General features: G+C 37.7%; 1 protein-coding gene across 8 annotated transcripts; it reads right to left on the bottom strand.

Moving 5' to 3' along the window:
* Positions 1-4301: 4301 nt before the first annotated feature.
* On the bottom strand, positions 4302-20570 carry LOC127073740 (uncharacterized). 8 transcript variants are annotated; one of them, XM_051014940.1, is made up of 10 exons: positions 20344-20570; positions 17626-17949; positions 14975-17532; positions 14729-14874; positions 14103-14444; positions 12726-14021; positions 6857-6905; positions 6527-6771; positions 6125-6226; positions 4302-4970 (listed from the first exon to the last, which is right to left on the bottom strand). In XM_051014940.1, the coding sequence occupies exons 2-10, from the start codon at positions 17816-17818 to the stop codon at positions 4736-4738; spliced, it is 5166 nt and encodes a 1721-aa protein (XP_050870897.1). In that variant the 5' UTR covers positions 17819-17949; positions 20344-20570; the 3' UTR covers positions 4302-4735. The 8 variants fall into 8 exon arrangements, with proteins under 8 accessions (XP_050870897.1, XP_050870892.1, XP_050870895.1 ...); XM_051014935.1 differs by adding an exon at positions 19585-19907 and having other exon boundaries at positions 12726-14444; positions 20344-20532; XM_051014938.1 differs by adding an exon at positions 19670-19907 and having other exon boundaries at positions 12726-14444; positions 20344-20532.
* Positions 20571-25195: the final 4625 nt, after the last annotated feature.

The raw sequence follows: 25195 nt of genomic DNA, 5'->3' as shown, positions 1-25195 counted from the left end.
GAATTATTTTTTAGGTTAGTGAGTTGTACACTAAAGAATTGGGTGCATCAGTATTGTTACTTTGCAGTGAGATAATAATTTAATTGAAACTCAATAAGTACACCGTTCATCAATAGATAAAATAAGGGGATTCAATATAAAATACTCAATCGTCTTTCTCATCTTGAATTTTATTCTGTGGTATCCAAAAGATAGTATATGTTATTTAGTTTGTTATTCTAACTCGAATTATGTAAGTTGAAAAACTGATAGAAAAAGTACAAGTGGTGCATGTCACATTTTTGGCAATGTTGTAGTTTCACGATCATGTAAAAAGCATGTTTGTGTTGCTATTAGTGCTGGAGAAGTATAATATATTAAGGTTGAAAGTTATTGTGCTCAAACTCTATGGCTAAAGCAACAACTCTACAACCACGACTTGAATCTAAGATGCATTCCCCTTAGGCGTGACAATACAAGTGTTATCAACTTGACAAAGAATTCGACCACACATTCTTGAACTAAACACATAACCATCTGACACCATTTCCTACGAGATTATGTTCTTAAAGGAGATGCTAAAGTTACATTTGTGGACACTCATGATCAATTGACGGATATTTTCACGAAACCACTATCCAAGGATCCATTTTACAAGATAAGGAGAAAAAAATAGTATTTTGGGTGATATTGATGTGTAAAAGATCACATATTCATCTCTACTTATGACATGATGACTTTGAAAAATATATTATTTCTCATGGTTCGTCAAAATATCAAGGTACATGTTATTTACTCCTCAAATTTTTTGTTTAGTTCACAATTTCATTTGTGAATAAATCCATTTATAGTTATGCATTCATGATTTAATGATTACTTGGTTATGTTATGATTGCATGTTTCATGCTAAAAATATATTTTTTCCATCATATATCATGTTCATACATCTCTTTTTATGCTATACAATGCCCAAATTTGAAAAATCTTTCAAAACTTTCAAGTTTTCAAAGTACGCAATCGATTGCATAAAAAGAGTGATTGTTTAACACCCTGTATTTTTCAATATTTTTGGAACATAACAATGTGCAAATGATTGGTCAATCGATTACACCTGTATGAAATTTGAATTAAAAAAAATAAGTTAAAGGTCATAACTTTTCATCATCTTTCTCTAAATTTTGAGGCGCCCCACTATCATAACCCTATAAGCCTCCAAAACAACTCTTCAAAGAATAGTCTTTCATTTTCCCTCACTTTGATAACATATTTTCTCCGAAACTTCATTAAAGCTTCATATTTCCAAACCAACGTCCTTCATCATATCTACTCAAAGAAATGGAAAAGGCAAGGCTACATCCTCAAAGCAACCATCTTTGGACATGTCAAGATTGCTAACAACTTCATAGCAAAGGTCAAGATTCATGGCTTACTTCCATGAGAAGAACTTAATTTCTCGAAAGTATGATAATGTTGACCCTTTTCCCTATAATTGTTTTTCATTTCCAAAAAAATATTATATTTCAAAGAAAGAAAATTTCTCAAGGTTCAAGATTCAAGAAGTCTCTAAGACAAGGAACTAATATGCACAAGTGTTGGATGTTATGAAAATCAAAAGGATTTGATCATGATATAAAATACAATGTCAATTCATCTTTATATAAAATTTAGATGCTCAAAAATCTCTCATTCAATCCCCTATAAAGTTTTCCTAATATTCATGCATAATCGACACTAAGCAACAACTTTTAAAATGCCAAATTTCAAAATTTTCAATTGTGCAATTGATTGCACTATTCAAGCAATCGATTTTTTGATGGGTTTGCCAAAAAATATGATCATTTTAGAGGTGATAATTGATTGTCCAATCGATTGCACCCTGCGAAATTTTGAAATTCATGACTAATACTATTCCAAACCATTGCAATTCATCATGAACTTTCTCCAAACATTTCTACTTATCTAAGAAGTGTCTTATGATGTATTTAAAGAAAAATATATCAAAATTTTAATTCACCTCTTTCATTCAAATTTTAGAACAATTCATTCAAATTTCAAGTGTTCATTCACAAACTTCATTGAAACTTTTTGCGCATTATTTTCATTTATCATAAAAAATTTCCATCAAACCTTGAGCACTTAAGTTTTATATAATTGTGAATTATTTATTGGAAAGAAAAGGTCAAATCTCTGAATTTTGAAAAGTACCCAAAATCATTGAATACTCAATATATTTTTATCATATTGTTGTAACTTGATCAACAAGGTGTGGTGACAACCAAATGTAGAATAAAGTGGTGTTCTTTCTCTAAGTGTATTGTTGAAGAAAGTGGCGTGCTTTCTCTAAATTTTGTGAAAAAAGAAGTTGATGTACTTTCTTGTTTATGTTAGAATATTGTAAGAGATGTCTTGGTTTGAGACTTGTACAAAGATCTAATATAATAAAATTCTTCATAGGGTGTAAAGAGACAGAACTACCATTGTTAAGAAAGGGAAAAGTGTGTGTGTATATATATATATATTTGCACTTCATTATTTTTACTACACTTTCATTCAAAATTCATATAATTAATTTCAAAAAAATAAAAGGAGAAGAATCACTGCTTAAAAACAATTAAAATTTAGAAAACCTAATTCACCTTCCATCTCCCTCTTAGATTGTAGTCCATAGTTACATAGATGGGCCTTGAAAGAGGAAACTTATGGTCGTCAGAAGGTTCAGATTTGCAGTCGTTCACCGACACGAAAATCCATCCATGGGGTAGAGGAAACTTATGATCGTACAAAGGCTCAGATTTGCAGTCGTTCATCGACACAAAAATCCATCCATGGGATACGTTGAATAAATGATATATGTCGGAGAAGGGAAAGAAGTATGGTATGTCAACTCGCAGTGTCTTGTGGGTCCCCTACAAGAGTGCCTACAATTACATTGGAAGGCCCTTCATAACCACTTTAGACTTTGTAGTCTCACTAGTCAATCTCAATCTCAAATACCATAATCTTCGAGGAGAGTCGATCACAACCAATGTCGATCTTGAAGGAACCGTGAGAATATCTCAAGCACTCCAACGAAAACCAAGGAGAAGCAATGGGTGGTGTTGCAAATGCCTTGAGATAGCGACCACAACAATCAAATCTCCACAGCATAAAAGACAAAAAGAAAGTGGCCAAACCACTAAAACGGCAATAAAACGGCACTAACGGTCCACCCCAAAGACTTAAATAAACTTTAAAAGAAGAGCTCATAAATTTGCACGGAATCCAACACTCCGCATTCGGAATCAAACACATATTACCTCAAATAGGTAAAAACAAAAACATATCTATTTTTCATTAAACTGGATTTTACACACTGATAAAACAAAACAAAGGAAGGCTACACCAACTGAAAAACAATCCCCCATCTTTGAATATCTGATCCGGCCAAATTTGCTCCTCAAAATATGCAGAGGACGGTAAAAATGTTCCACTTACTCAAAAATGTAAATCATGTTAAGGTGGGTATCAGTATTTTTCTCAATGTTTCTGACCAACATGATTCTCATGACTGGTGTTCCAATGTGCAAAAATACATCAGATAAATATTTGTTACAATTTTATTGACATGGCAAATGCCGTTTTTGACATAATGGCTAGTGTTGTACTTATTATATACTCAACAACGACAAGTTGTCTTCTATTCTTGTTGTCACAAGTGACGAAATATATTAAAAGATAGTCTTTGTTTAATTATCCCAACACCAACTTCTCAATTTGTTCAAAATTATTTCTCAATAAACACTGCTGCCATAAAATATAATGGAAAATCTCAATAGTTCAGTCATTACATATCTGAAACTTTAGATGATATTCTACTACAATTTTAAACATTCACGAGGCAATTTAAGTGACTTGTAGGGACTGAATTCTAATAGAATAGAAAAGGTAAACCAAGTTTTCCCTAGAGGCCATACACTTATAGATGCTTACTTATACAAATGCACCCTTAACAAAGAGCAGCCGAAGGGCATAGAAAATATCAGCAGCAAGAAAAACCACATTGGGAAATGGTTTATTGTAAAAATTATTAAATGATTTGAGTGAAGCAGAGCTTATGCTTATTAATCAGACAAAACTGGGCCAGATAGTATGGTTCAAACTAAGTGCAAGGCATATACTTTTACCTTACTACATACCAATACAGGAAAAAGCTATAAATTTGAGAAAATTGAAATTATTAAGTAACACTAAGCAGCTTATGCTAGTTAATCAGACAACCTTGCCAAATGGTATGCTGTTGAAACTACTAGCTAGACTACATATATTATCTTACAAAATACAGATACAGGAAAATGATTGGAATTGAGAGAAAAGAAATGATTGAGTTAACACTGAACATCTTATGTTTTATCCAAAGACACAATGACCAGCTTATGGTAACTAATCAGACAACGAGCAAAATGGTATGGTTAAACTAAGTAAACTGCATATATTATCTTAATATATACAAAAGGGTTGGAACCTGAAAACCAAAAGTTAAAGATAACTAGATTGCGAAGATCTAGACATACATACATACATACAAAATATAGATGGGAAAGATCTAACAGCCTCCATTGGTTGAGGAGGCAACCTAGTACCATTCTTCTCCTACATTGCCAGTTGTATGGTTCTATGGCGATGATGTCCAATAATATAACTTGAAAGAAAAGGACCAAAAACAGGAGATTGCGTAGAAAACCGACCAAGAAAGATGGACAAATGAATTAATTAATTATCAAAGTGAAAGACATTGTACCCTGTCTGGGAAAGTTTCCGGCATTGAATATCCAGTAACATATCTCTGGACAAATGATTTCGGAGCATTCGCCGTTGCTGCTGAGGATTGTGAAGTCTCTGCCCCATCATTCTGCCCCCGTCCATGAAATTTGGCAAATCGATTGATGACAGAAAATCTTTCTAAATCATGACACTCAATTCTTAAGTCCAAAAATGAGGCTCTGCTTTCCAATCTGCGTCGTCAAGATAAAAAATGGTAAAACGAGGAAGAGTAACAAAATTTGTAGCTAGCAATATAACGATAACCAAACGTGACAGGGTGAAATAACAAAAAAAAATTGCTAACGACTAGTTATCTATAATTGCTACAGTTAGTTTGACTGTATTCACAAACCTATGTGATTGAGGTATAAACTTCCATGTAATGACTTATGCCCCTATGATTTTAGTTTAATATTGTGATTTGGAGGTTAATTTCCTTGTATGTGATATTTTGTATGCACGGGTGTGTAAGTATACATTTCGCATTTAAGGTAGGATATTAAGATTCTACAAGTTATGATCTTTCAACCCCTCTGGATCCAGGGTAAAATTTAAATTTTGACAACATTGATTGCCATGCAAAGTTTAAACCAAGCCATTCTTAATACCACATGCAAACCATCAACATAAGCATCCAATATAACAGGCAAGGCGGCCAATCAAACCAACAAGTTTCTTCAATATATTGGTTGTAGAAGGAATTCGGTGCCTAAACCTCACTGACAAATCGAATGCTCTGGAGATCTATGGGGAAATAACATCATGGCACTATCAACTACTAGACTTCAGTCCAAAGATGCTCATTGAATTACATTCCAACGTTTCTTCTTTCTCTCCAGCAGTTTCCGAAAAGGAGATTTCTCTGTCCTTGGGGATGAAATTTCTCCCCGCACCTAAAGCAGAGTCCATCAGTTTTCCTTTCCAGAGTAGTTCATGGTAATGTGGTGGATCCTCTGCAATATCATCAAGGACATTTTTGCTCTTGTCAGCATTGACAAATTTGAGTTGTGTTTTGTGACCCACTGGACAGAGCCTGACCCATAATGTGATGGATACAAACTTTCCTCTGAAAACTGGTTCAATGTAACATGATATAATGGTGGATTGGGTGATACCAAATGGACTGCAGCTTAAGGGTTAGAGCTTCAACTCGCTGAATCAATTGTTCTATGAGATTTTATTACCAAAAAGAAGGAACTGGAAAAGGTAACAAATATTGTAAAAGCTTTCAGTTTTTAACAATTTTAGAGACATAATAACAAAGCTTCAGTATTATTTGCTACTAGTGTCATCAGAAAAATTATATAATGGATTGAAAGAATCCAATTGAAAACTGCAATAATACCTCAACATATCATTTTCCAGCTTCCTTGCCCTATCAGAAAAGTCTTCGACTTTCAAAATGTACTGGTCAATTTTATCAGATGATTTAAGCTTATTGGGCAGGCTGCATAATCAATAGCAAATTTCAATTATTATATTCAAAATTATACATAAGTGAATGAAAGAATGAACATATGATAAACTTGCTAGTCAAGATTAAAATATAAGGTCAGGCAACTTTTAATGTGGTCAGTGACTTCTGAAAAACTTGCACGACCATTATTGTGAAATTTCATGATCAAGATCAGCTCTTCTTACCAACCCCCCCCCCAACAATCACAATAATATAGGGCTCACTTGATATGGACCCTACTATCCACTAAACCCTTGTATGCTCACTTCAAAAGGGAAAAATAAATCTTACAGGTTTTTGCTAGTCGCTGGCACTGGCGAATCACTTCCACGCACTGAGACAGAACTGCAACCATCTCCCAACACTGATCTAGCAACAGAATAAATCACACTATCATGATGCAACTTGACATCTGCAGAGAGAACTTCAGCTGGAGGAGGGTTAAGTAGTTGCTGCATAAGCTGTGTTGTCAAGACAAGTCTTCTTCTTGACTTCATTGTTGGCAAAACTTCTACCAGCTCAGCATCCTCCTCAACCTAAAACAATACATCAAGTAATGTGAATGCTGGTAACAAATGAAGTTAAAGCTTCATTTGCATAGGCTTATGATCAAGAACAAACCTTCTCAATCAATCTATTTGCAGCTTGAGCCCAGTCTAATTCTGCCACCCTGCCAATTAATAAGAAAACTCAATCTTAGAAAAAAAAAAGATAACAAAGTAATGAACATAAAACAAGATTACAATATATTCACATGGCAAAAACTCTATGGAATGAAATACACTCAAGGCGATGGAGAAGACTTCATATCAATTTGTAAAAGAGATTGGATCTTTTTCTGGTTCAAGTGATCAATAATAGCAATCAGAGTCCCAAAAGTGGGATAGCGAGATAGCGTATAGCGGGACGGCAGCTCTATTTGATCATTTTTTTGGACAAATTACATATAATAATTATAAACATATATTTAATGTAAAATTAAACAAATAACTCAACTCTAGAATATTCATAAATCAAAGCACATGCGACTCGTGAAGTACATAAACAACGAAGGAAGGTTAAGATTGAGTCTCAACTCAAATTTAATTGAAAACCCCAAAATTACCCTTAAAAGTTAAAATATTGTAAATTTAAGGGGTAATTTGGGTTTTTAGAGGGTGATACAGTACCATAAGAGAGAGAGAAAAGAAGAAAGATGAGAATCTCATATATTGATCTCAGTGTTAAAGATTACAAAGGCATGGTATATATAGTAGCCTTAGATCTAACAAACTGTACAGCTGGCATATAGCTGTAACAGATCAATGACACGTTGCATAACACTACTAACTAAACCACTCTCTATTAGTCCCCCTTAGAAACTGAGGGTGTGTTTAACAAACTAAGTTTATTGAACACTCGCAGTTTATCACGCAGAGGTAAAAACTTGATGGCTGAGAGAGGTTTGGTCAACAAATCTGCCCACTGATCTTGGGCAGGAACATGCTCCACAATTAGGCTCTTAGATATCACTTTCTCCCTTACAAAAAATATATCCAGTTCCATATGTTTTGTCCTATTGTGCAAGACAGGATTGTGTGCAAGTGTCACAGTGCTGAGGTTATCACACAGCAGTTTAGGAGTAAGAAATCTGCAGTGAAGTTCCTGCAGTAAAGATTGAACCCAGATTATTTCAGATGCTAACTGTGCCATACTCCTGTACTCAGCTTCAGCACTGGACCTTGCCACCAGCTGCTGTTTCTTGGACCACCAAGAGATGAGATTAGGACCTAGAAACAAGCAAGCTCCTGATGTTGACCTTCTGTCATCAGGGTCTGATGCCCAGTCAGCATCACAGAAACCAAGTAATGACAGAGGTTTGTGAGGTGCTGCAGGCTGAATCAGTAAACCATAGTGCAGAGTCCCACTAAGGTATCTCAGTATCCTTTTAACTGCTTTCCAATGTTCTTCCAAAGGATTAGACAGAAATTGGCACACCTTATTGACAGAAAAGGAGATCTCTGGCCTAGTGAGGGTAGCATACTGAAGAGCACCCACCACAGACCTGAACTGGGTGGGATCAGAGACAGGTTCAGAACCAAACCGAGAGAGTTTGCTAGTAGAGACCATAGGCGTGGGCATGCCATTGGCATTGATCATATTAACTTTGGCTAGCAAATCTGTCAGGTATTTGGCTTGGGAAAGAAGTAAGGAGCCATTGGGCAGATGAGATACTTCTATGCCAAGAAAATAATCCAAATTGCCAAGCTGTTTAAGTGAGAAATCAGAATTTAGCTGGGTGATTAGACCACTGATGAAGGCAGAAGAATTACCAGTGATGATTATATCATCAACATACACCAACACCATAATACTTAGGCTGCCAGTATGGAGAATAAAAAGGCTAGGATCACACTTGCTAGCATGAAAACCATGACTTAGGAGAGAACCCTTGAGTTTATCAAACCAGGCTCTGGGAGCCTGCTTGAGGCCATAAATGGCTTTGTTTAATTTGCACACCAAAGTCTTGTCTGAAGCTTCAAAGCCAGGAGGCTGCTGCATGTAAACTTCCTCTACAAGTGTGCCATTTAAAAAGGCATTGTTTACATCAATTTGCTGTATAGACCACCCGTGAGTCACAGCAAGAGTGAGAACAGTTCTGACAGTTACAGGCTTGACCACAGGAGAGAATGTCTCTGTAAAATCACTGCCAGCCTGCTGATGAAACCCTTTGGCCACTAATCTGGCCTTGTATTTGTTGATGGTTCCATCAGGGTTCTCCTTGACCCTAAATACCCACTTGCAGCCAATTGGCTTCCTAGAATCAGGTGGAGACACCAAGTTCCAGGTCTGATTCTTTAACAGTGCAGTATACTCATCTTTCATGGCCTGAAGCCAATGAGGAGAGGCCAAGGCTTGTCCAACTGAATTAGGTTCCATATGAGTAAGTAAGAGGGTAGGTTTAAGTTTAGGTTTAGTAATACCACTTTTAGACCTTGTTTGCATGGAGTGAATATTGTGAGGATGAATAGAAGGGTTAGGCAGAAGAGGTACAATATTGATGGAGGACTCAGAGACAGGAGAAGAAGGGGAAATAGTGGGAGCCTCTGCAATATCAGACTGCAGAGGAGTGACAGACAAAGAATTGACAGGTGTAGTAGGAATGGGAGAAGAAGTAGCAGATTCTGCAGTTACTGAAGGTGAACCAGAGATAGGAGACATAGCAGAGTTGGCAGGAGTAGACCTGAAATTGCTAAGGTCAGCAGAAGGTGTATGAGAGGGTGTAGTGGAAACAGAAGGAACATGAGTGATAGGCACAGCAGAAACAGCCCTAGTGACAGAGTTAGAAATATTAGGAACAAGAGGGAAGGACCAATAAGAAGGAGTAGAGGGGAGTGAAGAAGATTGGTCAATGGCAGGAGATGGAAAGAGAGAGGGATAGGGAAATTTAGACTCATTGAAAATGACATCCCTAGAGACAAAAATCTTGCCAGTGGCAGATAAGCACTTGTAGCCCTTGTGAATGGTAGAATAACCAAGAAAAACACACTCTTGAGACCTAAAGTCCAATTTGTGAGAGTTGTAAGGGCGAAGAAAGGGAAAACAGGCACATCCAAAAACTCTTAAGTGAGCATAATCAGGAAACTTGTGAAACAGTTTGAAATAGGGAGTTTTATGCTCAAGAGACACACTAGGAAGTCTGTTTATGAGATAAGTGGCTGTGATAAAGGCATGATCCCACATTTGAAGGGGCAAGGTAGAGTGAGCAAGCAAGGCTAAGCCTGTTTCAACTATGTGTCTATGCTTGCGCTCAACAATGCCATTCTGATGGTGGGTATGGGGACAAGTGAAACGATGCACAATGCCAAGATCATTGAGATATTTGGTGAGAGGTCTAAACTCACCACCTCCATCAGTTTGAACAACTTTGATTTTATGGTTGAACTGAAGTTCCACCATAGTTTTGAACTGAACAAACTGAGAGAAGGTATCAGACTTTAGCCTAAGAGGAAAGATCCAAGTGAACCTAGAAAAGGCATCTACACAAGTGAGAAAGTAGGTATAGGCACCTGAAGATTTAATAGGTGCAGGACCCCATAAATCACAAACCACTAATTCAAAAGGATTATTATAAACAGTAGTGGAGAGAGAAGTAGGAAGTCTGTGAGATTTGCCTAAGGAACAAGCAGAACAAAACTCTGCTGCAGACTTGGAAGGGAGAGAAATGCAGCAGGTTTTGAGCACTTCAGCAAGAACTTGATGATGGGGATGACCCAACCTGGTATGCCACAAAGCATACTTGCTGAGAGTAGGAACAGACTTAGCAGTAGAGTAAACAATAGGCAAATTAACAGCAGAAACATCATTTTTATTCATAGAAAATGAAGGATTACAATCAGTAATAGTATGACCAATATCATTGGAATGAGAGACAGTATTACATGAAGCCCTAGAATTACAATTATTGAAATCTAAAGCTGAGCTAGAATGGAGACTAGACAGAGGCTTTGACACTTGAGAGGAAGGAATCTGAAACTTGTAAAGACCATCATCTCCAACAATACCATGAAGAAGCACCTCAGAAGAACCCTGAGATTTGACAAGACAAAAAAAAGGGTGAAATTCAAAGAAAACTTTGTTATCTTGTGCAAATTTACTTACACTGATGAGATTTTTGGTGATGTGAGGAACAAGAAGTAAGTTGTGAAGTATGAGAGGTGTGTGAAACAGATGAGAAGAGGGAAATTTCATGGAACCTATAGAGTTAATGGACAAACCTTGACCGTTTCCCATGAGTACTTGTTCAGAACCAGTCACAGATTGAGCATCAGGCACGTTAGAAGAGTCAGGTGTAACATGGTGTGAGGCACCTGAGTCAGGATACCACCATTGGTTGCTGAAGTTGGGATCAGAACTAGCCACAAAGGCTTGAGGAGGAGAAGGTCGTGGTGCAGCTGGTCTAGGTGAGGAATAACCAAAGACAGGAGGATACACAGGACGAGCATTCACCAGAAATGGATTGAAGGGAGCTTGTTGCGGTGGAAACGGCTGTGAAGAGGACTGAATGTACCTGTAGTAGCAAACAGAGGCATCGTGTCCACTTTTGCGACAGATTTGACACTGAGTTTTGCCAAAACGACCGCCGTTACGACCGAAACGACCGCCACCACGCCCTGAACGACCTCCTCTGTTGTAACCATTGTTTTCTGCGTGAGCATTAACATGACTAGTACCAGTTGGAAAGGAGTCAGAAGATTGCGAATTAGAGTCAGCCAGAGAAGAAGATTCAGACGACGGAACCTGCGTTAGATTGACAGAAGCAGGTTCAGTGAGAATCGCTTTCCTGTGTTTCTCCAATCGAGACTCATGAGCAAGAAGACTGGATTCAAGATCCTCCAACGTACTGAGATCTTCCTTACTATTAATAGCAGCAACAATCGAATCATACTCCTCCGGAAGCGCATCCAGCACAATCTCAATTAGGTTACGCATCGGAACAGGATCTCCAACTGAAATCAACGATTCATTGATTTCGCGAACTCGCGCCATGAACGCTTCAATATTGAGATTACCTTTGGAAAGACGGCGAAGTTCAGATCGTAGCTGACGAGCCTTCGTCGTGAGCTGCACGGCGAAGTAGCGGTGAACTTCCGTCCAAACCTGCCACGCGTGAGTGCAGTCCACAAGTTTGGGAAGAAGCGAGTCAGAAATCGTGGAGAGAAGCCACGTGCAGACAAGAGCATCCTGTTGCTCCCAATCAAGATACGCATCAGTGATTTCACCAAGACTCGGATCAGAAGTCACCGGCGAACGCTGCGGAATAACCGGAACAGTGACAAATCGTTGAAGCTTGTGGCCACGTACAACTCCATCGATTTGCTGCTTCCACTGTTTGAAATTTTTATCATCAAGCTTAACGGAGAGCTTGACGTGAGCGGAAGGAAAGGCGCCGTCGCTGCGAAACGGTGACGCCATGAATGAAGATTACTGGATCAGGAAAGAAGCTCTAGATACCATGATACAGTACCATAAGAGAGAGAGAAAAGAAGAAAGATGAGAATCTCATATATTGATCTCAGTGTTAAAGATTACAAAGGCATGGTATATATAGTAGCCTTAGATCTAACAAACTGTACAGCTGGCATATAGCTGTAACAGATCAATGACACGTTGCATAACACTACTAACTAAACCACTCTCTATTAGAGGGGAAAAGGATAGCGGGCCAGAAACCGTTCTGCTCCGCTATCTCGCTATTTTTCCTATAGTGGCCGCTATAGTGTTCTACACTGCTAAGGCTCTTCCCATAGCGGTCGGCCTTCGCTCCACTATGCTATAGCGGGATAGCTCCGACCGCTATTGGCCGCTATTGACTACTCTGATAGCAATGTATTAATTGTATTTAGATTAGCTTGTGTTAAGAAGTACCAATAATAAAAAGTGTGCACGACAAATTTAGACTGAAAAGCTATTTTTGAGTAAAAATTAATAAATTTTAGCCTAAATCAACCTGATATCTCGAAGCCTTTCAGAACCCTGTTTCAATTCTTCATGCCATGCCATGAGTTCTGAAGTGGCACTTTTACGCTTCTTTGGTCTCGCAACATGCAAATCAGGCTCAACAGCAGGAGGCAATAACTGAGAAGGCACATTGACACTTACAACTGAAGTAGGAATTGGACTTAGCCTGGCATGACCATGCTGATCAGTATTTACTTGCTCCATTGAACTGCCAAGATGCATACTGGCAGATTGGTTCTTCACAATAAAAGACTGGTCCATAATTTTTGGAGTCATTGCACGTACATCATGCATTGGCAACATCTTGCCATTTTTAAAAGTTCCATATTGCTCAAACCATGATGGAGCCATTTGAGGATTTATTATAGAATGATCACTTCTAAGAGAAGTAACATTGTTGCTATTAGCAGCATTTTTCTGACCATACTCAACCACCTCAGAAGATGCATTAGTTTCTCGTCCATTACCTGGCACTGAAGAATTATTACCCAAAACATCTTCAACTGTGTAGTTGTATCCGTATGACCGTTGTCCATGATTAGAATCAAACTGTCTATCCCCGACATCATCTGATACTTTGAATTTGTTGACATCTTGATCAATAGGATTGATATCCATATTTTTCCTGGACTGAAGTTGATTTAGTGTAGAGAAATTATGATGCAAGAAAGTGTTTGGTCTTAAAGACCTGCCAAAATCCTCAATATCTCTAGGAGTCGCAGCTTGGCTAGATTGAGATGCATCCGGTGTGCTTTTCACAACATGTTCCTTCACGCATGAAGCGCTTGCAGTCCCATCAGCAGCATCAACAACTTCAAGCAACATCTGTTTCCCAGAGCGTTCATTAGCATCACTTTCTGAATCTTCAACATGTGGCTTTTGTGGCCTTGTTGCAGTTTCAAAGATACTATTTGGTTGGGGATGGGATGGAGCCTTCAAAGCAGTAGGCTGTTGCATGCAAGAAACATTTGTCCATACATTGCGTAAAACTTTTGACGGGGTACCATGTAGAGATGGATTAAACGTTACAGAAAGATGAGGAGCTGTGCCAGTCTCCAATGCTGAAATTTGCATGGCAGGATCTCCAGGATGGATTTGATTTATACCACTTGGCATGGGAAGGTCCTGAGCAGATGACACTGCAGATTGACTAGTTTGAGCTCTTTCACAATATTCATCTATCTGATTAGTGGAAGCCATTCGATCAACATGACTTGCACTATCACATTGAGTACTTGCTACTTGTCCTCCAAGATTAGCCATATTCTGATTTTGTGCATGGATCCTGGAGAAAGGAAAGCCAGATGAGAAAGCCTGTTGAGTATTTCCCAGTGGACTATACTGTGAAGCTTTATCAAAAACTTGCCTTGGGGAACCAACAATGTTGCTTCTAATTTCATGAGATGACTCTCGAGAAGGAATAGTCTGAGCATCAGCCAACCAAGTACCCTTATCTATCATCTCAGATGCAACATGTGATGTAGCATGGGAAGACGCCGTAGGAAGCCTTTGAGTAGGAGGAGCCAATTGTAAACCAAAGCCCTGAGACGAAGAGCTTTGATTTCGTTGAGGATGTACAATAGACCCATTAGGAGATTCGGTATCCATCACCCTGGAAGATAAATGGCAGTTAGAAGTGCTCGTATTTGTTGCAAAGCCATGCTCCCTTGACTGATCCACTTTATGAAGAAGCTCAAGAATATTTTGACTACAATAATTTTAACAAACCAAGGCAAACAGTTGAGCTAATGCCACCGTGCACATTATGAAGAGAAAAATAGTGGGAAAAAGGAAAGAGAAAAGTAAATTGCAGCCCCATTTAAAATATAACTTAGCAAATGAAAACGTAAAACAATCACAGTTACAGTTATTTTCCACTTAAACTAATAATTGAAGAAACAATAATTAGGAAGGGACAATCACATGATGAAATAGTAGAATTGTTTGTAAGCAAAAAAACAGAATCAAAAAGAAGATTTTCAATTCAATTACCTGGGTGAAGCAGTCTTGTTTGAGGCATAATTACCAACATTTCTATCAAATGGCATCAATGTTTTCGGTACATGACTAGACAGTTCACTTTTTGAAGCATTGTCTTCAAAGCTTTTTTTGTCACCCTGAAAAACAAGTTCCCGCCTCTGTCAAATATTTAAGGAATTTATTTTGATTCTCTGCAACTGGAAAACAAAAGAACACTTTAAACAATTACTATAGTGTTCATGCATAACAAGAGTGTACCTTCTCTGTTTCAGTATAATCCCGATCAGAATGACCATATTTTGACTGCCCGGGGTAGCTCTGGTCCCGACCTTTAAGCCCTCCAAAGGGTTGATGGGGAATAGGCTGTGAATTTACATGTTTGTTTTCATAAGATTCCGTCTCAACACCAACATCCCCCATTGGGTGATACTGAAATTTACGAGTTACAGGAGGTCTTCGATTTCCCTGACCAGGTAACTTTGGGCTGTGCAAATCACTTCCGTCAAAACTGGAATTTTCTCTCACGCCACTAGCTCGGTGATAGGAGGGATTAGACTCCATACCATCAGCAGATTTATCCTTTTTATTTGAGTTTTCTATTTCATACGCTTCTCCTTCTGACATCTGGTTCTGTAATGACTCCAAAACTAAAGGATTCTTCTCCATATGATGCATATACTTCCCTGCGCCTTCATTTCTTCCATAGCTCCCCACAGAATCTGTATTCCTCCGTGTGTCAACATTAGAATGTTGATGGTTGCTTGGTCGGCTTACCCATGTAGCACCAGAATTTGGCATGGCAGCGACACCATTCATACCAGAATCTTCCTCACAAACCTGCATATTACCTGCAGACTTTACATGTTCCAGCGCAACAGATGAATTATTATCAGAATCAGGCTCCCACAATGTAGGAACCTGGCCTGTATCTCGATGGGGCTGAAACACATTTTCATTTTCACGAGTTTTAGGAGTAGGATTGTTATCAGGTGGGGCTGATTTGACATAATTCCATCCATTAGATATATTCAATGGCTCACTGATTTGAATGTTTTCATTTATTTCTAAACCTGAGGAATTAGCAGCATTTCCATAAATATGACTTCCTTCTGCCCCTGGTTTATGCTGAGGGCTGCAATCTAGCCATTTACCTCTTTCTGAAATCTGGGGAATTGATCTTTGAGAAGAATCTGCATGCAACCTGTTATGCTGTTCCTGTGCAGTATCAGCACCTGGCTGATGAAATCCAGGAAGACCAGAATAGTTTACAGTGGAATTGGGCCTGCTAAGTTCATCTTGACGAGTTACGGGCCTTGAGTTTATATTGGGGACTGACTGCAAATTATTATCAGGCCAAACTGATTGTTGTTTGCTGCTATCAATTGGTGAAGGTCCTTCATTTGGCAATGAACGTTCAGTATTCCGGGAACTTAGACCACTCCATTCCTCTTGAATACCCACTTCACTACTAGAAGTTTCAGCTACAGCAGACTGCATAAGTGCACTCCAGCTCCCACTTTGAAGAGATGGAAATCCACTAAAACCATCTGAACCATCCAGCATATTGAAACCAGAATTCCTGCCAAATCCATCCCAAGGATTGTCATCAGAACCAAACAAAATTTTTTCTTCTGTTGGATCTAGTGTAGCCACATTATGTGGAGGAGCCTGCACTACCAACTTGTCCTGTGAAGTCTCAGAAGATCCAGCCAGTTCTTGCCTCGCATGAAAATCTTCCATTGGTACATCTCTTTGCGCAGAATTCATTTGCTGCAAGTTCTCCATATTTAGTCCACTATTAATACCAGGAGCAACTGAACCAAACATATTTTTTCCTTGAATATCTTGTCTAGAAACTGAAGTTGCATCATTTAGGTTAGTTTGATCTGACATTGCAGCATAGTGGTGAGCTGGAAATGCATTAACGCTGGTTGATATGGATGGTAATGATTGTTTGTCGCCTTGAACGAGAGAATACTGGTTTTGGATAGAAACCTGAGTCATTGCCGACTTGTCTGCTTGAACATGAGAGTACAGGCTAGGTGCACCTCTTGAGCCAGAAATTGGAAGGCCGTAAAGAGACTGATCCCCCTGATTAGGAATCAAACCCATCAGGCGCAGTTGTTCTGGGGATAACACAAAACCATTAGCGGATCCTTGTATAACTGCAGATGCACCTCGCTGGAGCCAATTTGTATTAGCTGCCATAACTTCAGGCTGCCACATAAGGTTAGATGCCTCATTGATGGGAATGCCATTAATAAGAGATGCAGAATGGCTTGCAACTGTCTGTTTTGAAATGGAGGAAGCTGGAGTCATGGAATGTTGCCTCGCTTCTAGTTGATGAAATTGTTGCTGCCTTTGAAGTTCTTGCATCTGGTTGAGCATTGCGTGTTGTTGTAAAAGCTGCATGTCATTTATCCCTGACTGCTGTCTAGGAAAAGACTGAAGCATGCCTGATTGTCGACTGCTTATTTGCTGTTGACCGCCAAAAAAATCATAATTTACAGGAGACTCTGTAGCATCGGTCCTATTTAAGCTTTTCTTATAGTGGTCAAGACCAGACCCTTGCTGTGACTCGAGCACTGTTACTCCTCTTGATAGACTTGATATGCCATGCAAATCAGCTCCTGTATCCACTCCCAAAATGTTTGCTTCATTTTGCCTAGACTGGAAAACCTGATGTCCTTGCATATAGCCATTAACAGCTGTTTGCTGGTTTGGGGTTTGATTTCTGCCAATGTCAGGCCTCTGATTTGATTGTGCTAGGTTCAAACCATGTCGCAGATGTAGAGCACTTGTGTGTTGCTCAGAATCTTTGGACATGTAAAAGGAAGTACGATTAATAATAAAAAAAAAATACATGTAGACATATCAATCAAATATATAAATTACAGATAAACTTCCACCTGATTGTTGTAGATTAAAATTCTTCAAATTGGAAAGAAAAGGACCACCAGTTGGTCTCTGGCTGCCAGCCCACAAATTGTTGCTTAGCCCAGGCCAGTTCCCGTCAACTGCCTGTGAGTGATACTGGCCCTGGGACAAGTTTTCTTGACCAAAAAAATTATGGACCCTGTCTCCTACCTCGTTTCCAGGCATAGATGACCCAGCTTGCAATTTTTCAGCATACAGCTATTTATAAGAAGCCTTAATGAATCAAGGAAGATCAAGAAAAAGTTTCTCCAATTATTATGTCCAAAAGCACTCCTCTGAGCAACTATCATTTACTCCTGGAAATTGTTTAAGAAAAAAATTAGTCTGCTAGTAAAAGTGCATTTGGTGTATGTTAAATTGGTAATAAACTAGTTGCCAAAATATGGGATAGGATAACAATAATTGACATCTCATGCCATGCAAGATATGTTGTTAATCTTGGATAGCATTGCGTAGCACAGACCCCTAAAACGCTCTAGTGAGTTAGCCGCCATTGCAAAGATTAAAAACCAGTGTTTAAAGTAAACATAAATACTCAAAAAAGGACTAATACACAATAAAAAAGTTAATTATACTTAATAGTTAAAGAACCTAAAATATAGGGTAATAAAATTTAAGCATGATAAAACATAGCTAAACTAAAAGTAGGAAGAAGAACTGAACGATTATTTTGTGAGCAGGAACACAACATTACTCTTTAAAGGGTTCGGGCTGAAATTTATACCCGAAAAAAAAAGACAACGGTGTAGAAAAAAGAATCAGGAATGTATCCCCATGATTCCAAAACCAGACGCAATAGCAGCTATGATGGCGGTTTGGGGCGCAATTTGCGGCCGCTACAACCGCTATTGTTGACAGCGGCTCGGGGGCCAATAGCGTCACGCCAAATCCTACCACCGCATGCTATTTCGCTACAGCATGCTATTGACAACATAGATGTGCACAACAGTGAAATGCAAAGAGCTCACATAAAAAATGAGTTTTTCGGAGATGCAAAAGGAACATTTTATGATAAGCACAGTGTTGCCTAGCTAAAAGCAGAGCTAAAGCTTTTTTTCTTCTTGCAGACCAAATTAAAAAAAGTTTTGATGCAATCAAGACAAACTTTGGCATAACTGCTTCCCTGATAAAAAAAAAGACTCAAGTGAAATGCATCAATTGTCTTTGTGGTCTTACAAAGCTAGAGGTTCATCGGTTTATATATCCAACATTAAGGCTTTTAAGTGTTTCTTCTTAAACATGGAAAAAATGGGAGAAATGTAAGAGGAAAATAAAGAATGAAGCTTGCGGTTTTATACCAGGGAATAACTCAGGTGTCACAAAGTTGAATCAGTGATAATGTTACACACTCTACGCATAAGCTGCAATTTTTTTCAGTTTTATACATTCACACATCCAGGATTTTCTTTTCTACCTATACTTGACCTAACTATCCTCCTACGCCAAGCTCAGTACTGAAAAACTACAAAAGGTTCAAATAGAAATTTCTCTTCTCCGTAAGCATTAACTTATAATAAGAAGTCTGACATTATCGACCAAGTTTCACCATCATTAACTCACAGACGAACAAACAAATAAAATATGCTTTGCCTCCCCTTCAAAGTTTACATGTAATTGAAATACAGGTGTCAGGTGCACATTAGGTATCAAAATGGAGAATACAGAGGTTCCGAAAACAATTAAATCAACTTATCAACGAGTGTTGTTCTAGTAATGGCCTTCAACGTATTTTCTATGCCAACCTCACACTCCTTTGTTTTAATTACAACCATAATTTATCATCCTCGGGACATTTGAAAAATGCATCACATTTATGGCAACTGGCAGTAACTCCGCAAAATTGAAAGCGAACTCCAATTCATTGCAAAACCATAGCAAATAAACATCCAAAAGAGTAAACTTATCAAAAAAAACTTTAAAAAATCTACAACCTCAACCACGACCCCTTTTTGTTTGTGTGCACACATACACTTCAACTACAACTGTAAAAAGAGTTTCACCACAAGAATCCACCACCTCTGTTCATGGCTTCCAGCTCTATACTCATATTGCATTCACTGGGATAGAATTTTAACTAACCCATCTTCATTATCTAACATAATACTAACAGAGAAATCCAATAGCATAAATAAATTATTTAAGAGACTCTATTTCCCAGTAGAAGAAACCCTCTCCTTCAATTTTCATAGACCACAAGCTCGTATTGGCATGCAAAGAATTCACAGTCTCCTCCACAATGCAGGAGAAACCAAAACTACAAAGAAACACATGGAATCAAACACTGGGAGCTAGGCAAGAGTAAAACATTACCGAGATTGAAAATCTAACATGAAATGTGCACAATTTACCTAAGCTGAAAATTTTTCAGTTCCTAAAGAAATGAATGAAAGCAAGAAACACAAAACTCAATTACAATTTCCCCCCCTACTTTCTCATCAGCTGAGCTCATCTCATAACCGAAAATCACTCCAAAATCTCAAAACCATCTCCAGAACGCAAAAGATCGGAAATACAGAACAATTCAAGCTCAAAATCGGCATTCGAATTGAGTAAGGGACAGAAAACAACAACACGAGTAGCAGAAATTGTGCCCAATACGGAAAGCCATAGACGCAACCAGATTTATTCAGTGGTTCCTAGAAAGAGAACACTAGGGTTTTAAGAGATAGAAATGGAGTTGGTGAACTCACAGTGACATTGAGAAGGTTCCGTTGAAGCTCAAAATTGATCTTGCGAAAGTGTTGAAGATCAAAGCGTTAGGGTTCGAAGCGGTGGAAGAAGGAAATACGAGTTTCTTAGCTCACACAGATAAAGTGATCGAAATAGTGCAAAATTTTCAACGAACAGAGGAACAACACCGAGGTTCGGTCCCGAGGTAAGGTTCGGAGGCCGAAGCTGATTGCTTCGGATCCGAAGCAGGGCCGTTCTTTCTTCCTTCGCGAAATGCAAAGCCTTTTTTTTGGGTAGAAAGCCCAAGAAAATGCCATGTCAAGATGTAAAGCCCAAGAAAATGCCATGTCAAGATGTAAAGTATTGGGTCTAAAAACTCAAAATTGTTTTTCTTTGTTTAGAGATATATTTTTGGATGCAATTTAAATCACATCAATTTTTGTAATTTCTTAAGATCACTCTATTTTCTATTTTGAATAAAATCTGTTCATTTCAGAATATTATTTGGGGTATATTCAAAAATGTATCTCCAAAATATCTTATAAAGTTATTTAAAAAGTATTGGGAGTATGTTTATTACACATCTGGGATATTTCGTAGATGTACCTCCGAAAATCCCTTGAATGGTTTCAAGGCAGTAACATTATCTTAACGTTGTAATTTTTTAGACTAAGTTATATTAAAGTAAATTTAAGTTATATTAAAATAAATGAAAGTAAAAAGTCATGTATTAATTAAAGTAAAATCAAAATGTATTAACTATACATAACTTGTTCCGGAAATACTAGAAACACTACAATCAAACATAACCTATTGAGTATGCCCAAACCATTGGCTTCTTCAATTGTATTGCAAGGCATTCAATGTCTCTGCAATAATGCATTATACGAGAGCCAACTAGAGATTGCCTTCATCAAAAATTCATGTCTTTATGCCCAATCTCGTCATATTTATAATACGTCGACACACTTTGTTCAGGTCCTGGGTGTGGTCATCTCTAACATCCAGTACCTCTTGATTAAGGTCTATGTGGTCTTCCAAGAGCGTTTAGTTTCATTATAGGGTGTGACACCATATATAACCCTGTCATGCATTCATCAAAAATTCATGTGTTTATGCCCGATCTTGCCATATTCATAATACGTTGACACACTTTGTTCATGTTCTAGGTGTGGTCATCTCTAACATCCAGTACCTCTTGATTAAGGCCTATGTGGTCTTCCAAGAGCGTTTGGTTTCATGATAGGGTGTGACACCCTATAGAACCATGGCATGCATTCATCAATATAAGCTCAGTGTATAGAAAGTTGAGTAGTGTGTTTAATTGGTTGTGTAATAGATATTTTAGATGGGTTATTTAACTGAGCAATGTGTTAGATAGGTAGTTTAGATAAGCAATGTGTTTTAGGAAAGTTAGATCTCCATACATTTCTACCATTTTAATTTTTTCTGAGTTGTACATTAATACGTAAATACACGTGTGTATTCGTTCAGAATTTGAATTTCTAGAAATTAGGAAATGCATTTTCGTATTTGGTCTATCTGCATTGTTTGTCTTGATTTTCATTGTGTTTCATATGGATTTGATCTTTTCTACTATGTAATGCTTGTGTGGTTTAATTATATGCATTATGGATGATAATCAAGAAAGATTAAGGTTCAACAGAGTGTCGCAACATGCATCGGTTCATATGGAAAGAGCCTGAATTTTGCAACGACCGACCGATTCTAGTTCATTTGATACAAAGGCATCAACTTATGGGGTTCATGCTTCTGTGACTTTGTCTTCCCGGATGAGGCAAGTGTCACCTCCTAATGTCGCAGAAGCCCTAACGGTCCAGATTGAGGCACCCTAGTTGATGTCGTTCCTAAAGGGTTTATATGAGGCTCATGTGACTTATCGTTGTTGCCTTTATATCTGAAACATGTTGTCAGCATGCGTCTGACGGAGAGGTAAAATTCATTTGTATTTATTCTTTGAAACATATGTATTATAATATTTAAAGCTTATAACGATGATTTATTTTTTACATGACCAATATGCTTTAAAATGCATCAACCATGGTCGGAAGATTGTGAGGTTGCCTTAGCCTCAGAAGTAGTGGTTTTATGATGTGACTTTTATGGAAATAAAAGTATTAGACTTATTGGTTCATGCAGACGTTATGGTCGAAATGGATTCCTTATCCCAACTTCCTTGAATTTCAAATTTGCACACTCCTTCAGGATCATTTCTCGCGAAGTTTTCAAGGGGTTGTATGAGTCAAAATTTAGACGGGGCATACTCTCGCTTTTCCTTTTTCTACTGCCAAAAATCATCTCCCTCCACCCGACTACCTCCATCTGCCAACACCTTTTTATATTTGATGTAGGCCTTAATCCTAATCAACAAGTCCTTCAGGTTGTGAACATTTATTACCCCTAATTTCTCGCGGAAAGCACAGTCTGGTCTAAGACATTTTTCGAAGATTCAATACTTTAAATTATCATTCGTCTCTCACTGTTAGATGATAGGCTTTGACCTATAAGGGGTGAATAGATCACAAGTTTTCAAAAATTAACAAAAAACTGTTTTTGAAAAGTTTATGGCATGTGGAAGTAACCCAGATTGAATCGTTTAACCGAACCTATATCGAAAAGCTCGGATATGCGTTAATGCTACCAATGTATGATAATGAACACAAATTGATCAAAGACTTTTAATCACTGCCAATTGAATGCCATGCTACAAGGATAGTATATTCCCAATGATAAATCACACAAAAAATCTATTAAGACAAATTATCGAACACCTTATGTGCAATCAATTTTGCTTGGAAATTTATGTAGTTTTATTGATCTTAAAATCCAATCACAATCTAAATGATTGTGAACAACTCAACAAAACCTCTTTCAAAAGGTTTATCAAAAATTCTATTCAAACATATTGATCGCACGATCGATGAATTCAACAATTTGAAATTGAAAAATAAAAGAGATGGAGAGGGATAAAGAATACACAAGGATTTGTTTAGGCAGTTCCCCAATCGACCTTGTTATGGGTACGTATGCCCTCGATTTGAACTCGAATTGAGATAATGAAATTAACCTTACTTTACAAAAGTATGTATACAAGAGAAATGTAGCAATCCAACCCTACAAACCCTAAGTTTGATGTTGATTCTGAAACTTTCTCTTACCTTGATCAAGTAACCCAACAAGGTCAATTTGATTCACCATCTCACGCTACTTCTTTGCAAGAAACCCCTTGTTCTTCAAAGCTTTCACTCGATTGAATCCAAACTGTGAATTATTATAACCCAAGATTTACCAATATGATCCATTGTCCCACGCTACTCCTTTTCAAGAACCACATAGGCCTTAATCAAGAGGTATTGGATCCATTGTACCTCTTGATTAAGGCCTTCACTCGATCGGATCTGAATTGTGTAACCTTTTCCAAAACCTTCAAATCCCAAATTGATCTTGAAGGATAACCCCACCTTGGTTTTCTCATTTGAAACCCTTAAAGATCTCAACCCAATTTATAATTCAATCAACCTAAATTGGACGTTATCAACCCTAATTCTATATGGCACCCAAACAAAGAATGATTATGTGTAGGTAGTTTGTGTGTATGCATAGAATGAGGTTGAAGATGATGAGAACTCTTTGAAATCCCGGTTTTGTGTAGGTTGAAGATGAAGACAACTCTTTGAAATCCCGGTTTTATATGTGTTTTTCTCAAAATCACTTCGAAGAAATGATGCATGTATATAGTATTTATATGTATGCAAGTTGGAGGCAAAAGGATGCAAAAGATTTGAAAAAATCATGATTTTTTAGAAAAATATGTTGCATGTTTCGACCTATGTAAGTCATGTGCCAACCTATTTGATGCATGTGTCAACCTGTATAGGTCATATGTCGACCTGTAGAGGCGGTACATCAAACAAAGGATACAGTCTTTAAAAATGGAGTACATGAGCTGACCTGAAAATTGGATCTGTTGACACATAGGAAAAATTTTGTTTTATATGTCGACCTAAAGCATATATGTGTCGACACATAGATTATTTTGCCCATAAAAACTTGTTTTGATGCAAGAAACCTTTTCCAACTCATTTTAAAATGCTTTTATACTTCTTAATGCTAAGATACACATTTAGACTAAGAGGATAACGTCTAATATACATAAATGCTAAAGTATCCTAGTTTTGACATCATACATAATACACCTAACAGAAAGTTGCACTCACATACTTTCCCTTTTTTATGATGGCAAAACTTGAGATGATGTGTTTTGTGTCTTTATGAAGGCTCCCTCTGAATGTATACACCCAAACTTCATCTTCCAGATGCTTTTCTCCCTTTGAAAACATCAAAAAGAGACAAATCAATTTATGAGAAGTATCTTATATCATACATATACCAATAAAATACACATAGGTGTTTGCAAAGATAGGATTATAAATAACACAACACTCAAATGGAATGATGCATATATTGAAAAAGAATGCCTAAACATAAATAAAAGCATTTAAAGCAACAATATAACATGGTTGCCACAACTTATGTCAAATAACATATACAATAAACATGAAAGATGAATGATACAATGTAAAAAAAACTCTTGAGTTGCTACAAAAGCGACACAATTACGTGACATATGCCTTTGGTGCTCTCGAAATATTACGCATGCATGTGCTCTAGCAAGGCGATATATACTTACCACCACTCAAACCAAAAACAGAGATATTATCATAACAATGACACACTACAAGAATTTTGCTAACATTATAACATGTTTAACCATATTCCATGTCGGAATAGATAACATGCTTAAACACCGGGAACATATTTCAAGTATGAAAGAAGAATAGCATAAAGTCA

The sequence above is a fragment of the Lathyrus oleraceus genome, chromosome 4 (genome assembly GCF_024323335.1).
Source record: "Lathyrus oleraceus cultivar Zhongwan6 chromosome 4, CAAS_Psat_ZW6_1.0, whole genome shotgun sequence".
NCBI classification, from domain to species: Eukaryota; Viridiplantae; Streptophyta; class Magnoliopsida; order Fabales; family Fabaceae; genus Lathyrus; species Lathyrus oleraceus.
Note: the sequence above shows the minus strand (reverse complement) of the source record. Positions and strands in the feature narration are given on the sequence as shown.